We start from the raw sequence: 16533 nt of genomic DNA on the forward strand, positions 1-16533 counted from the left end.
TTATTAGATGGCGTTGAACCATAGACCCCATCTTGGTTCAATTTAAAAATAAATAGTAAGTAATAGATTACACATCTAGTGTCACATTCTGTTACTATTTCGTCTTTCCAAAACGAATACTTAATCTATCGAGTAGGTATAATACGACAACATTACGGTTTTCGATAGATGGTGCTGATCACCGATCGGACTTTAATAATAGACTTAGCAAAAATTTACCTGACCATAACAAAATTCACCATAAACATGAAGTTTAATATAGTCATTTAGTAATTTACAATGCACAATTTCATACAAACAATAGTAGTGGCGACGGCGTATTCTATCCCATTCTCTCCCCGGCTGAATCCTAACCATTTACCTGTTTTTGTCTCATTTACCTGTTTGTGTTTTTCATTTTATCGACTTTCAAATCACAAAGATTCTAAAGAAGTTTCACTTCAATAACAAAAGAAAACAAAACTCAACAAATTACGTGGTTAAAAGTAAATTGAGGATGGAACGTTACATGAGTAAGTGAGATATTTGATTTTATTTACTCACTATTATTTTAGAACAAGTATGTTCAAATGTAAATAATATTATGATTTATATATATACATAAATATATAATAAAAAAAATTGAACTAAGTTTTATCTAAAACTTCGATAGTTTATAGTCTATGGTCCATCGCCCATGACATCAAAAAAAGAATACTAAAGTATGACATTGACTGTACTGTCTGTATTATTACGACATACTATGTCATAGGCGTGATTTTACTGACAAGTGACAGCTGTCGATATTTGTATTTGATGGTGGATGATGACGGTGTCACATTTCTACGATATTTGTTTCTATGCTAAATTGGAAACAAGCTGATGCAATAAAGTCGAGGTATGAGTTATGACATTCGTACCTCGACTACATAATAATAATAGATATCCCCAGACGTAAAAGCCCTAACAGACGTGACATAAGGTTGAAACTTGAAATTTTCTCATGTCTGTATTTAAATTCGTGTTCACTGCTACACTATACAATGAACGAATAAAGTCAAGGTTATTCGATTAAATTAAACATAACCTGTTCAATAATAGTTGTTACTTGTTAGCACAGCTGACAGCAGTGGCTACAAATTGAAATTTGAATCCGATCCTTCGACCATAGTAATAAAATTAAAATATTTAGTATCTAGTATTTATTGGTAGGCAGGTACTGTGATTACTGAAACGGTTACGGATTGCAAGGTAATTTACCAATGAGTTTCAGTTTGATGTATTAAAATACGTTGTTTAAGTTATTAACTTTGGTTTTTGGTTTGGTTAAGAATTAAATTCGTGTAATCATTAAGGTTTGTTGTAATACTTATAATGTTTGGTTATGAAATTTGTGCATTTGTTAATTTCCCTTGAAGACTTGAAAGATTTTGTATTAGAGCCAAGAATAAATGAGAAGTCGATATTTAAAATAACAGTGAAATAGGAGCTATGAAAGTTATTAACTTGCTAGAAATTGTTTGCTTATAAGGCACCATATAACATGTTTGCCAAGTATTATTATTAAACATTATCTACCAGCTGTTTTAGATTAATTTTAAAAATTTAGACGTCCTGTTTAATAAAAACAATCTTTATAAGACATGAAAATATGTTGGTTGATGTGAAAATAGTTACGTTGATAGGTACTCACATGTGTAAAAAATACATACGTACCTAAATTATTTATTTATCAAATTTCAGGTTAACAATGTGCGGCATATGGGCAACATTTGGAATAAAGGGAGGGCTGTCACCAACCTGTATTAAATGCTTTTCCAATATTGTGCACCGCGGTCCTGATGCGTGGCGTATCGAGCAAGATGCTCGTGAACAGCTGGTCGTATTAGGATTCCACAGGCTTGCTATTGTCGATGGTCTGCATGGTATGCAACCTATGCGCCTACATAAGTATCCCCGCGTCACTCTCATTTGCAACGGTGAAATATATAACTACAAGAGACTGGGCGAGCAATATGCCTTTCCTTACGAAACCAACTGCGACGTCGAAGCAATAATACATTGTTACAAAAAATTTGGAATTGCTGAAACTGTTAGACAGCTCGATGGAGTGTTCGCTTTCTGCCTCGTCGATGGTGATGAAAGAAAAGTGTTTATAGCCAGGGACCCTTATGGTGTTCGGCCTCTTTTCAAATTGAGCGATGAGACAAACGGTGTTATGGCTATTTGTTCCGAAGCTAAAGGCCTTATTGGCCTAAAACAAAAATCCGCCAATGGGTCGTTCCTTGGTCAGTTTAAGCCTGGACATTTTGAAGAATGGAGTATTTTAGATGACAACACGGTAAAACAAGTCAAAACTGAACAATACTTTCAGCCAGGTACACCTCCAAAATTCGTACCATATGTTTCTGAAATTGGGCTTAACGTTGACGTTTATGAAAAAACTGCTTTGTTATTAGAAGCGGCGTGTAAAAAGCGCCTAATGTCCGATAGACGTATAGGCTGCTTTTTAAGCGGGGGCTTAGACTCATCACTTGTAGCAGCTCTAGTTGTTAAATTAGCAAAAGAAATCAACTTGCCATATGACATACAAACATTCGCCATCGGTATGGGTGATTCTCCAGATATAATTGCTGCTCGGACAGTAGCTCAATATATTGGCTCAGAACATCATGAAGTAATATTTGACGAAGCCGACGTCAGAGAACATATAGACGACGTCATTTATCATTTGGAAACTTTTGATATAACTACTATACGGGCAAGCCTACCTATGTATCTTTTATCTAGATATATTAAACAAAAAACAAACACCACTGTATTATTCAGTGGTGAAGGCGCTGATGAATTAGCACAAGGATATATATATTTCAGGGATGCTCCAACTTCAACGGATGGACACGAAGAAAGTGTTCGATTGTTATCAGATATTTACTTGTATGACGGTCTGAGAGCAGATAGAACAACTAGTGCATTTAGCTTAGAACTAAGAGTACCCTTCCTCGATATCCAGTTTACTAGCCACTATCTAAGTATAGACTCTTTATTAAGACAACCTCAGGAAGGCGTCGAAAAACATCTTCTTCGAAAGAGTTTCGCAAACAGTAAACTTATACCAGATTCAATACTTTGGAGACACAAAGAAGCATTTAGTGATGGAGTCGCTTCTATCAAGAAATCTTTGTTTACAACAATTTCAGAAATAGTTACAGAAAGATTGCCATCTAATGAGACTGTATATACGAGTGGTGTTCCTCCCATTACACCTGAAGCAAAATATTATAGGTATATTTTTGAAAAATCATTTCCAGATCAATATAACTTTACACCTTATTATTGGATGCCAAAATGGGTACAAGTGACGGATCCTTCAGCGCGATTTATTAAACATTATGCTGCAAAGTCGTGAATAAATGATTATTTAAAAAAATTGACTTATCAATAAATACTATTTTTACAAAATTATTTCATTTCTTCGCTCTAGAATTTGTAGATTTGAGTATGTCCTTAGAAGACCACCTTCCACCTTCGCACAACACGCCACAAGTTAGGATATCATCCTCACCATCTGGATGTGTGGCGGTCCTTCACAGTGCGGTTTTCAAGCTTTCTTCCACGTACTACTAAGCTGTGGAATAAACTTCCTTGTGCGGTGTTTCCGGGACGATACGACATGGGTACCTTCAAAAAAAGCGCGTACACCTTCCTTAAAGGACAGAAATGCTCCTGTGATTCCTCTGGTGTTGCAAGAGATTGTGGGCGGCGGTGATCACTTAACAACCCGTACGCTCGTTTGTCCTCCTATTCCATAAAAAAAATAGATGAATCTTTAATGCCGTACCACGGATATGTCGTCAGTCCTCAGATACGGTCTTATCATATGGGGAAATAGCACAGTCCAACAAGCATTTGTTGCCCAAAAAAAATATATTCGTTCTATATGTGTAGTTGGTCCGACCTTTTCATGTAGACTTTTAAAAAATTAAATATTTTGTCCTTAGATTAAGGATTGGTCTCCGCTCCGCTCCAACTAGATACAGCAGGCGTAGACGCAATGTGCGGCAACTAATACTATGCCCAATTGGGCGTACTCGAGCTTGTCTCGAAAAATGTGGGATGTTGACGTGCCACTAGTTCTGTTAATAACTAGTAATTAACTAACACTAATAATTGAAACTAAAATGGCAACTTTATGCCACAATACAAAAAGCTATTGTTCCTAGGTAATACGGTATCTAGTTGGATTGGAGTGGAGACAAATCCTTAATCTAAGACATTGCTCAATATGTATCCATATATTTGAAGCATGTTAATTTGTAAAACAATAAACATTTATTTGGAAGGGCCATTGAATTGAATCCTCGATCAAACGGATTATCGGAAGACTAGTGATTCGTGTATGGCCACTGTACCAGAACAACATTATACCTAAATAGTACCTAGTAGCTATGCAATGGGTATAAAACTATTCAATCATCTACCTCTGGAAATAAAAAACTTACCACAGAAGCGATTTACTGGACTCCTGTTTAAATGGTTAAAGGACAAAAAAAATTATATTGTTAAGGATTTTTAAATTTTAAGTAACTTTATGCATGCTAATTTAAATTTGCCGAATAAAAGACACTACTCATTTCAATTCTTGATAAAATAAAATACCTTTCATTAGAGTTTATTTACTTTTCGGTAAAAAAATCAACATTAAGTGGTGGTCTAATCGTTTTCATAAACTTTTCAAGGCTGAACCCAGAACAATTATTATTGTTACATAATATAATGTCGTCTACTGGAGTACTGTCGTTATATAAACAATTAATATTAAATTTAACTTTATCCTGACTCCGCTTACGACAGCAATGTTTCATACATAATTTAACATCAGGAATATCTTCACTCATTATATTGCCCATGGCTGTCCGATCTACAGTAAATACCTTATTCATAGACGTCGTTCTATCGAGGTTTGCAATATTTTTCTCCGTAGATTTGTCACTAGACATAATATCAGTTTTAGTTTCTTCATCTTTAAATGTTTTCGGTTGCTCGTTTAATAAGTGGTAAGCCACAAAGCATCCTGGACAGAAGTGTTCACTTTGTACTTCCTTATGATGTTCATGAAAGGTATGGTCACGAGTACGACCTTCAACTGTTTGAACCTCTTGGTTATTCAAACTAGGGATAATTTCCTCCTTGACACAAACTGGATTATCTCGATACCTTTCACAAAATTTACACGAACAAGTGATGCGCCTTAATTGTTCTTTTAAGGACCTTAGTACCGTCGGTTCATCGCGTTCAGCGTCTGTTGCTATGGACTGACACATTTTGACTGGGATCAGCTCTTGAAAGTTAGGTGAGTTATCGGAGATCACGCCATGGGTACTATTGTTTCAGTCTTTATATAATACTCAATTCATTTTATTGATTGTCGACATTTTCGGCTTGAAGTTTTTTACTACTAACTGTTATAAGATTTAGACTATTTACCTACTTATATTATTATTGTTTTCATTCACTTTTAGCCAATGACTGATTTGCCTAAATAAATATGACAGAAACACGTATAATTTGACTTCTTTAAATCTCGGCAAAGAAAACATAATAAGTATTCAATACAAAAGTAGTAGCTATTTGTTTTTAAAATACTACAATGACAATACTCTGTCAAGTGCATGTGGCAAATTGGTGAACTAATGAAAGTATAATAAATAATCGCGGACTAGTAAAAAAAGAAGGACTCCGCGCCGTGACATTAGCAAGTGAAGCACCTTTATGCTAGTGTGTGTGCGGTTACGGGGTATATCAGTTACACATTTTTTTCTCTCTTAGATAATCATATTATATCCACAAATACTTTTATATTATTGTTTTTACACTTTTTCACAACGCACAACGGCATTTTTAAAATATTTAATTGCGACGCAAACTAATCTGTCACAGACGATGGCAAAATCTTATTATAAATAAATAAATAACTGGTAGGTACATACAAGTTGGCCAATTTAAGGCCATACCCAAAAGATCCTGCAATAAGCTATAGTATCTTAGATAATTTTTATACAACTATGAGATACTAGTTGACCCAACGGTAAAAATTATGTACCTAAGTATTCGGGAATAATGCAGTCTAAAGCCATCGGAAAATAATGATTTTATAATATGTAGTAATAAACTGTTACGGATTAATATCGTATTTGTGTACCTAAACAGCTTATACATTACCGCTTAATATGTAATTGCTAATTTTTATAGATTTAAAATGGATATGGATGTTATCCTATGTTATCCTTAAGAGATAGACATATTATGCCATCGCGGACTTTTCTGTAGAACTATGTAAGATACGCAATTCCACCATACATTATTTTATTATATCTCGATGGGTTTAGACTATCGCTCGTCACCTTGAGACAAGATGTTTCATCTCATTTGCCCAGTAATTTCACTAGCTATGGCGACCTTCAGAGCGAAACACAATAATGCTTACACCGTATAATGCAGTGCAAAGGAGCCTCCTACTGGTCTCTTTTTTTAGTTTTAGTTTTTCGGCGAGGTCCATGGGGGGTTTCCTCACCTCTCCCCATCCCGTGAGCCTCTTGCCCGTTTCAGAAACCAGAAATTCCTCAAAAACCTTGGTTCTCAAAATGTAGGATTCATAATAAAACAATAATCTCAACTATATGCCGCTTACGTTTAAACCACGCCTGCACTCCAGTCTTTCTAGCTAAACGTAGAATTAGGGATCATTCTCTATGTGATTGTGGCCTTGATGAGGGAAACATGGATAATTTATTCTTTAGTTGTCCCTTAATGCAATCTTCTCTGTACAATTATATACCCGCTGAAGTCCCCCGTCCAACCTCCATTAAATGTCTCCTCTCCCTAGTTTACACTCCTTTTGTAAATGTTTTGTGTAAATATATTAAAATAAATAAGATTAAGTTGTAAATATTATTTAGTACTTATATTAATTAATTATTTCTATTTGTGTATGTCGTTTATAGTCTTACAAGCATGTATATTATTTGTTTCAGATATTATTAGAAAATTAAACTTTATGTAATCTCAACACCGATTACTTATTACCGTTAAACTTAGAAGACATATACTCAAGGCTTGGTAGTCTAATCTAACGTGATTCTGGCAAATCTGTGGTATATCTTCCACAGAAGCCACAGTAGGAAGAATAGAATAGACAATATAAATCATATGTTAGTATTTCACCATCACACGTTCTTCACATAAATGTAACTGAAAAATATGTCAATGTGGCGCACGCCAGAATATGTCGCAAATGCTAGATTTTTTCCTACTTGCTTGACACTTATCGTTATATTTTAGATAATTCACACAATATCTTTATAAATTGTGAGATATGTGTTATTCTGATGTATATTGTAAAGTTTCATAAAATCCACTCAGTAGTTGTTGAGAGAATGAGCAAACGCATACATCCACACATACAAACATTCGCACTTGATAATGAGCTTGAACAATAATAACGCCCCGATACCCAGGTAACACTGAAAATATTTATAAAATGACAAACGGCTTAATGTAGAAAGTTGCCCATACTTTTGTTTTTCGAAGTAATCTCCGTTCCTCTCTACGCCGCATTTGATGGAACCACTGAGAAAAGCAGTGGCCCCATTCTTCCTTAGGGGTCTCTTCTATGGCATTTTCGTACGCTTACACCGCATCTTCAGGGCTCGTAAAGCGAATACCTCGAATTTTATCTTTAGTTCTTGGGAATAAATAAAAGTCGCAGGGCGCCAGGTCAGGACTGTATGGCGGATGACTAATTATCTCGACACCTGTCATAGTCAAATATTCAACAGTCCGTTTTGCGGAGTGCGCTGAAGCATTGTCGTGGTGAAGGAGCATCCTGCTTCGAGGGCGCTGGCGTCGAATTTTTTCCAAGACAACAGGCAAACAGCGATTAACATACCAGTCTGCCGTAACTGTCCTTCCTTCCTTCCTTATCTTCTAGCACAACTGTCGCGAAATGACCTTTCCGATCAAAGAATGAGGCAATCATCTTTTTTCCTTGACTGCTTCCTTTCTTTACCTTAGTTGGCCGATCCTCGAAAGGAAACTCTCACTGAGCTGATTGTCTTTTGGTTTCGGGTTCGTAGCAATATATCCAGCTTTCATCACCTATGACGATGTCAAATACAGCATTTGAGTTACCGCCGTTGAACTAATCTAACATTTTACGACACCAGTCCATACGAAGGTGTTTCTGGTCGTCGGTTAAAGTATGGGGAACCAATCTGGTTCAAAGCTTCCTGACGCCTAAATGTTCATGTAATATTTTTTGAACTTGACTCATACCAATGCCTAGGCTTGCCCGTATCTGCTGATAGGTCACTCTCTTATCTTCCTCTATCATGCGTCGCACAGCACTGATGTTATCTTCAGTAGTCGCTGTTAAAGGACGTCCCTCACGCGGACAATCATTGAGGTTGCTACATCCACGCTTAAACTCGTTATACCAATTATAAATAATGGCACGAGATGGGGCTTCATTAAGAAATGCTAATCGCAGCCTATCATAGCTATGTTGTTGAGTAAGCCCACAACGAAAGTCATAGTAAATCATTGACCGGAAATTTTCTCCAATTCCGCCAAATCACAAAAACAAATGAATATAGCAATATACTACATTAGGTTACCAAAGAGTTCTAAAATTGAAATTCATAAAAAGTTTTCATTAGCAACTGGCCAGTTCTAAACATTTTCAGTGTTGCTCACGTATCATAAACTTACTATCACTATCTACTAACCACCAGTGGGAGGCTCCCTTGCACAGGATGCCAGCTAGATTTAGGGTACCACAACGGCGCCTATTTCTGCCATGAAGCAGTAATGTGTAAGCATTACTGTGTTTCGGTCTGAAGGGCGCTGTAGCTAGTGAAATTACAGGGAAAATGAGACTTAACAGCGCAATTGTGGTGCCAGATTATTGAAGTGTTTCAAGAATTCTGAGCGGCACTGCATTGTAATGGCGTATGAATTACCATGAGTTGAACGTCCTACTCGTCTCGTGCCTTATTTTCATTAAAAAAACACACACAATACACTTCAGCCATGGACAAAGAAAATGAAACGAGCATTTTGGACATGATGCAACAGACAGACATGTGCACGTGCGAGGTGGTAACACGTCACGCGAGCCATGCAGTGTCACGTGACAAACAATAAAACAAGCTGACCGGATAACTATATTCATTGACATAATACATTATTTAACAGCATTTGACAATTTTGCTTAATATGCATTTGTTGCGACCAGATTATATTAATTATTATTAAAATAAATACATAGTTTAATTCTTCGTATCAGTTTTATTTGTAGCATTGTTTTTAAAGTTCTTGAACTTATTGCACAAATAATTCCAATATTTGCAGCGCATCCTATCATACTTGTTCGCTAAAGCCTGGCACAGCTCGATAGCCCGCTCAGCATTGTACAAATCATTCATTTCCTCATTCTTCACAGCTTCGTCACAGCAGTCTATCAACATAGCAAGTAAGTAAGGAGACCGACAGTCCTTGTTGTAAAGTTCTTCACAGAATGATTTGACAGCGTTGTTCCCACTCATTCCTTTACAATCATGCAACAGAACACCTCTCAAGTAATTCCAAGAGCTCTCATTGTTTTTAACAAACCTAATTTTTTCTAATGTGTAAGCGACTTCCTTTTGCACGTTCTCATCCGTCCATCCATGGTGGTTGTTCATTATGAAGTAGCGCTGATTCCAAGCAGAATTATTTCGAACATCATCAGAGATAAGGCTATCTACGAAATCCATTTCGTTATCAAAGAGCCTGAAATGAAATATTTAATGTGTAAATGGTAGCTAATATAGGCATTAAATTTACAACCAATTTTAAGCTATGTCACAGAATTGAAGGTCTTTTATAAGGTTCTTATAACAAAGTGTTTACCAGAAGATAAGCACACATTAATGTAATAAAAATGTAAAACTGGTCTATTTATCATTACTGATATCACGTACTATGATATTCTTCTGGCCCCGTAATTTAGAAAGCAAACAGTGCGTCACTATTTTAGCATATTGTACTGTCCTCAAATTCAAATACTTATTTTGACTCGAAACAAACATAAACTCGCAATTCCATCTACTTAGGCTACGTAAAACTGCTAAATCTTTTAAAATGGATTGTGTTATATTTTATAATAAACTCCCAAATGATATTTAAATATTACCTATTAAAAAATTTAAATGTATCGTAAAAAATAAATTAACATCTAAGGCCTATTATAATGTGAAAGATTATTTGAATGATAAAGATAGTTGGAATAAATGTTCTTAATTTTGTTAATGAAAATTGTTATACTCATTTGAATGCTACTGTAACTTTCGTACTTCATCCTGACTTGCACTAAATAACTTATAAAGTTTTACAGTGAATAAAGATTTTTTTGACTTTGACTTTGATTGAAAATAGGATATACAATCACTTAATGAATGTCAAAAACTACCATCCATTCCAAAAGGTATGTCTCAGACCTGAGAAGATGGGCGTAACAAACTCAGCAGGCTTCTTTTTTTTTAATAAAAATATGGTTATAATGTTTAATCGTACAATAAAATTTATTATTTAATAGCCTGTGGGCGGTCGCCCTATTTCTATTCTATTCTATTTGTGTCGAATCCCGGTAGGTGCAAGCATTTATATGTTGAATATGGATGTTTGTTTCCGAATCATGGATGTTTAAATGTATTTATGTATGATTATAAGAATTTATGTATGTTTAAGTAAGTATATTGTATTAAATATATTATTGTCTTGTAACCCATAACACAGGCTATATAATATGCTTAACTTGGGGCAAGATAATTTGTGTAAAAAGTGTGTCAATATTATTATTATTATTCGCAATCAGTGGTATCATTAAGAAAGTCATTTATGTTGTCCGTAGTAACCTTTACCACACAAACATTATTTAACAATTCTTTTGAATTTCGCCATACATTTGTTTTGAACTTTATTTGGGATCTTTTTGTAAAAGCATATACAACGCCAGACAAAAGACTGACTTACTCGACTTAGCCTAATAAGTAGGCATTATAAGTTTATGTTTGTTCCTGGTGTTTACATTATGGTTATGACAGTTTCTAGCAAATTCACTTATATGCCTATTGACATATATAACATTATCAGAAATATATTACTTATCATGTATCAACATCTCTTATATGACATTTTTACAATTTCATTGGAACCTACTGTAGATTTCAGTTGTTGGTTAAAATTAAGGCATAGGGCAGATAGACAAGTAATTTGAAGCACCATTTAAATATATTTTTAACAGTGAAAGGTAGCGGGGCCTTTTTCTGAAGTAAAGTAGTAATATTACTATAGCATAAACGATTTTCTTAATGACACCACGGACTGGGAATAAAGCGAATACCCTCAGGCTCTTTAATTATAAATGTTTATTGTACGATATCACATTGTAATCCATATTTTATATTTAAAAAAAATGCCCGCTGTGTTTCTTGCGCCCATTCTTCTCAGGTCTGAGGCAGTCTCTTTTGAATGGGTGTTAGTTTTTGACATTCAATAAGTGATTTTAAATCCTATTTTGAATAAAAATATTTGAATTTGGTCTGAAGGGTGTTGTCGCTAGTGATATTATTTGGTAAATGAGACCATACATATGTCTCAAACCGACGAGCGGAATTGCGGTGCCATTCATAATGTTGGGTTTGTAATGTTACCACCAGATGAACATGTTGCTTGTCAAGCACTTTTTCTCCTCAAACATCCCTACTAATATCACAAATGTGAATGTAAGTTTGTTTGTTACGCTTTCACGCCTAAACCACTGAACCGATTTTGATGAAATTTATTACAGGCATAGAAGAGAGCTTGGGAAAGGACCTTTTATCGCGAATAAATAGGGTGTCGAAATTTGATGGCACCATGAAACTTTGTATTTAGGCACATATAAAGAAATAAATAAATACATCTCTCTCTAGAGTTTTTAAAAGTTAGACTTGTGTGGGATGAAAGTTCTATAGTTGGTAGCTTATAAAAATGTATTACCCACAGCAGTTTGTAGTGTATTATTTGCAAAGTAAGTATATTAAATTAAATAAAAAATACTGCCTAAAGTAGCAGATAAAAGCTAGTAAAGTATATTAAGTCTTTAGAAAATAAAAACTGTACATTGAATATTTTTTAAAGAATACTTGCCTGTCCTTAAATAAAGTGTTTGTCTCTTTGTATGTATGTAATAATGAGTCCAGATAATATCTCTAGCGTGGTCACAGTAGACACTCAACATCAAGTGACCAAAGGCCTGATTGTCTTCCAATCCAATCAACCAAGAACAATAAATATGTGCATTAATCTTACCCAAAAGTTTTTATCACCCATTGCCGATGTTGCCAGGCATGATAGTTTTTAGGGTCTTGTTCTAAGGCATCGCCTGTGAGGTCAAGTTCTAGTGAAGGGTCTTGTAGCCACTCAACCAGTACCCTCCTGTGATGCCAGACCTGAAATTAATTTACAATTATTTGGTTATTCAAATTATATCAATATCACTTAACTCATATAGGTCAAAGAAATGACACAAATGAATGTTAATAAATAAATAAATAAAAACCACTAGAGTTATTGAGTGCAGTAGATATGTCACAGGCATAGTCAAAGCCGTGATATTACAATTTCACTAGTATATTATATAACATAATATTGATACACTTCTACACAAATTATCTTGCCACAAACTAGGCATAGCCTGTACTATGGGTACAAGACAACAATATATTTAATAGAATATACCTACTTAAACATACATAAATACATATAAACATCCATGACTCGGAAACACACATCCATATGTATCATATAAATGATTGCACCTACCGGGATTCGAACCCGGGCCCTCTAGCTTAGTAGTCAGGGTCACTAACCATTCTATTCTATCAGCTATATAATGAATGGTAGGTTGTCAATAGACTTCATTTCTTACAGTTTAACGGCCTGCTTTTAGTGACATTGAAATGTCATGGGTACACTATACTAATATAGACCTTCCAAGATGATGGTGTAGAGTAGCAAGTGATAGAAATCAACAATGCCTGGAGGAGACTGATGTTAATAATAGACTGTACACATTAGAATAAGATAATTTTATTATTAATAGTGCTAGTATGTTAGACCAGAGAATAAAGACTGTTTTCATTTTTTAATAAATATATTTATTGTTTGAAACCAATGCAACCAAAATTTATTAGACTATTCTAGTATTAATATTTTCCAATTGAAACAAAATAAAATTAAAATACAACTAATTAATTATTGCATTTGGTTAAAATCACTAATAATCATCTCCATTTTCACTTACATGTATGGAAAACTCTTAGCAGAAAAGTGTAAGTATTATGAAAAAGATACAGTAAATTTTTTTACACTTACTTGATAGTTTTTAGGTGACAACTTTATAACAGATTCTACATAATCCAATTCTAATCTTAAATCAGTGCCCAGTGCTTTTAATAAATCTCGTCTGAAACATCAATATTTTTAGTCATTCAAAAAGCTTATTGCGTAAATGAAGGTCCAACTGTCTACATTTTACATATTACAATCCATATAATATTAACACACATTCATATGAAATAGCTTTTACAGTGAGCTTGGATGTAAAAACACAACAACCCAAACAAAAACACCTTGCAATTCAGCCATGGATGTGTCAATAAACAGTTTAAAATGTAGTATTTGAGTAAATAAAATTAAAAGGTTGTTTGAAATATAAACAAGCAATTAGGTATCAATGTGTTTGCAGCTGATCTGATACTAGGTGATCACAACACACCTGGGGACTTAAGATTGTTCCCAGATGTAAGCCTTGTTTATATAAACAATTTGTTATGTTTTTAAAGTGATAACCCTCACTTCTAGGATTAATACACAAATAAAATTTGAAAACAAAATTTTATGAACTATGAGGGAATCGAACCCACGACCTCTGGCGTTCCGTGCCAGTGCTCTGCCAACTGAGCTAACCGTTCGAATGACATATTGTCATAAAATCTTGTATGCTTTCTTCAACTCTCAGGTTGTGGCTTCATCTATCAGAGGTTGTGGCTTTAGAGTCATCCATCATTTATAAAATTTTGTTATCAAATTTAATTTGTGTATTAATCCTAGAAGTGAGGGTTATCACTTTAAAAACATAACAAATTGTCTATATAAACAAGCCTTACATCTGGGAACAATCTTAAATCCCCAGGTATGTTGTGATCACCTAGTATCAGATCAGCTGCAAACACATTGATACCTAATTGGGACCAATAAAATCCAAATTATTATGGAAATAAACCATTTAATGAGTTTCAATTTAATATATATCTTTGCTTAGTAAATCCTGAGTAAGTCAGCTCATAAAATAAAATAAATTACAACCTGTATTGCCAAACTGTGTAATTAGCTGAATTCAGTTCTACTGCATCTTTAGTCAATTCTAATGCTCTTTCCGACTTCTCATCTTTTTGAAGAACAGCCCTAAAGTAGTTGTACACATCTACAACTGTAATTAAAATTATCATATTATGTATGTGTTGTCACATTTAGGAGTGTTCCTAGGTTAATATGACAGATCTTTGATAATGATAAAAACAAAATATATCTAGGACATCATATATGTGGGAATTGGTATTGATTCAAAAAAGGGGTAGAACTTAGTATCTCTTGGCATGAAATAGGAGGTTAAAATATTGTAGTTGATAGAGCTTTAGTCAGCGATTATAATGCTACCACTCGTATTACAAGTTAATGCGCCATTTTCATAATTTTACCATGTGTCCAGATCAATCCAGATATCTCCAGACTTTTAGACTCTAGTCTGGATTTTGTCTGCCTTTCTAACATGTCCAGATTAAATTTTAAATTAGATGGAATAGAGTAATAAAACTACATAATCTATATCTAATAAATTAGTCTATATTAACAAAATTTAAACAAGATCAAGTTAAAAGTTAAACGATCATCATAAAAAAGTAAGAAAAAAAGGAACATACAACATATTGTTATAAATTTACAGTTTTATGATTTAATTTAATAGTAATTTTGTAAATTATACTCACATCTCTCTGAGTGATTAATAACAACAACAGGAGTTGGTCCATCGTTTTCGGGTACAGGGGTTACGTCGCTCCATTCTGGTCGGTCTTGGTAAAATATCCAATTAGCATCACTGTCTCCGTAATCCGACATAATGTTAGTTTAAATATTAGGTGTGATATGATATGTGAGTACCGCGTAACTACTCAGTTAGGAGTTACTGAATGACTGTAATTGACCAAGGACCCTACTTTAACTTATACTAAGAATTTTACACTATCTAAAGAAATAGAACTTTTAATTTATCTGTGACTGAGAACCAAAAGGCTTAATGAGTTTGATATGATAAGACTCAAGACTCTGATATGTAATTTTGGTACATTGCTTGCAATTTGCTAGAACATTACACACTAATTTCACCAATTATTTGTCCAATTTCTAATAAATATTATTCAGTTTAGTACCTAATAGTAGTAACGTAGTCATTATATTCTCTTTGATAGTAGTTAGTAGAATAGTAGCAACTGAACGTAGTGTTTAAATTATCTTTGGTAGCAACTAGGAAGTTAGTAATAGTAATAGTAGTATATTTTTGTTATTTTATATATTGTTTTTGTTAATGAGGCTAGCAACTAGTAATAATAATAAGCTAGGAGCTAGAAACTAGAATAGTTCAAGTGAATACGTAAAGTTTCATTTAACAATAGTCTAGGTCATTCTAGTAAAAGTTCAAACTGAGCTATCAATTAACAGGCATTATTTGCCTAAAAGGTGACTCCGGCCACTACCTGCTGTAAACTATGTTTTTAACATGTTCCACCGCAGCGGAACAGGTTCGGCGATACGACATCGCCTTGGCTGATTCCCCACTGCAGTGGGATATGCTTCGATATCTTCTCGATGCTTCTGCCTGGAGAAGGACTGACATGGTAGCGTTTCCATACAAACACTTCAACGCTTCGATATATCGATAAATAATATGGCACCGTTGGAGAGACTGAAGCATCGCCCAGGTCTCGATCGAATCAAAAGCTTTCTTTGCCTGGTTATACTCCTCCGTCTTCTGTATAACCGCAGCGGAAGTATGTGGTCTATGGTGCTAAAGCCAGTTTGGAATCCATATTGTTCGGGGGGCGAGAAGTCGTCAAACCTGCGTACGAGACGAATCGTGATAACCCTAGAAAACAGCTTATGTACCTACATGGCGCCCTTTTTGAAGAACAACACCACTATATTTCTTTGCCATGCTAGCGGCATTTTGCCCTCAAGGATGGCGGAATTGAATAGCTTCTGGAGGATCTTAAGCTCAGGAGTACCACCAGCTCTCAGTTGGTCAGCTGTAATTCCATCATCACTCGGCGCCTTGTTGTTTTTGTGCTGTTTTAGAGCCATACTAATCTCGTACAGGCTAACGTCTGGGATAACTTCGCTATAATGTAAGGTTTT

The 16533-nt window shown here is 34.7% G+C and overlaps 2 protein-coding genes across 3 annotated transcripts; one reads left to right on the top strand and one right to left on the bottom strand.

Moving 5' to 3' along the window:
- Positions 1-802: 802 nt before the first annotated feature.
- On the top strand, positions 803-3441 carry LOC126968130 (asparagine synthetase [glutamine-hydrolyzing]). Of its 2 annotated transcripts, none has more exons than XM_050812995.1 (2): positions 803-877; positions 1723-3441. In XM_050812995.1, the coding sequence occupies exons 1-2, from the start codon at positions 840-842 to the stop codon at positions 3386-3388; spliced, it is 1704 nt and encodes a 567-aa protein (XP_050668952.1). In that variant the 5' UTR covers positions 803-839; the 3' UTR covers positions 3389-3441. The 2 variants fall into 2 exon arrangements, with proteins under 2 accessions (XP_050668952.1, XP_050668953.1); XM_050812996.1 differs by lacking the exon at positions 803-877 and adding an exon at positions 935-1230.
- A 5751-nt stretch (positions 3442-9192) lies between these two features.
- On the bottom strand, positions 9193-15545 carry LOC126968139 (protein farnesyltransferase/geranylgeranyltransferase type-1 subunit alpha). Its single transcript, XM_050813013.1, has 5 exons — positions 15111-15545; positions 14431-14554; positions 13438-13528; positions 12373-12512; positions 9193-9810 (listed from the first exon to the last, which is right to left on the bottom strand). Exons 1-5 carry the CDS (start codon positions 15238-15240, stop codon positions 9309-9311), a joined length of 987 nt encoding a protein of 328 aa, XP_050668970.1. The 5' UTR covers positions 15241-15545; the 3' UTR covers positions 9193-9308.
- Positions 15546-16533: the final 988 nt, after the last annotated feature.

The sequence above is a fragment of the Leptidea sinapis genome, chromosome 14, assembly GCF_905404315.1.
Source record: "Leptidea sinapis chromosome 14, ilLepSina1.1, whole genome shotgun sequence".
Lineage (NCBI taxonomy): Eukaryota > Metazoa > Arthropoda > Insecta > Lepidoptera > Pieridae > Leptidea > Leptidea sinapis.

Bases quoted from the DNA above. Each gene is read 5' to 3' on its own strand.
- LOC126968130 (XM_050812995.1), top strand. From the start codon at position 840: ATGCTAAATTGGAAACAAGCTGATGCAATAAAGTCGAG. The intron at 878-1,722 runs GTATGAGTTATG...ATCAAATTTCAG, and splicing joins GCTGATGCAATAAAGTCGAG to GTTAACAATGTGCGGCATAT.
- LOC126968139 (XM_050813013.1), bottom strand. From the start codon at position 15,240: ATGTCGGATTACGGAGACAGTGATGCTAATTGGATATTTTACCAAGAC. The intron at 14,555-15,110 runs GTGAGTATAATT...TTTTAATTACAG, and splicing joins TATTAATCACTCAGAGAGAT to TTGTAGATGTGTACAACTAC. The intron at 13,529-14,430 runs GTTGTAATTTAT...TTGATGTTTCAG, and splicing joins TACACAGTTTGGCAATACAG to ACGAGATTTATTAAAAGCAC.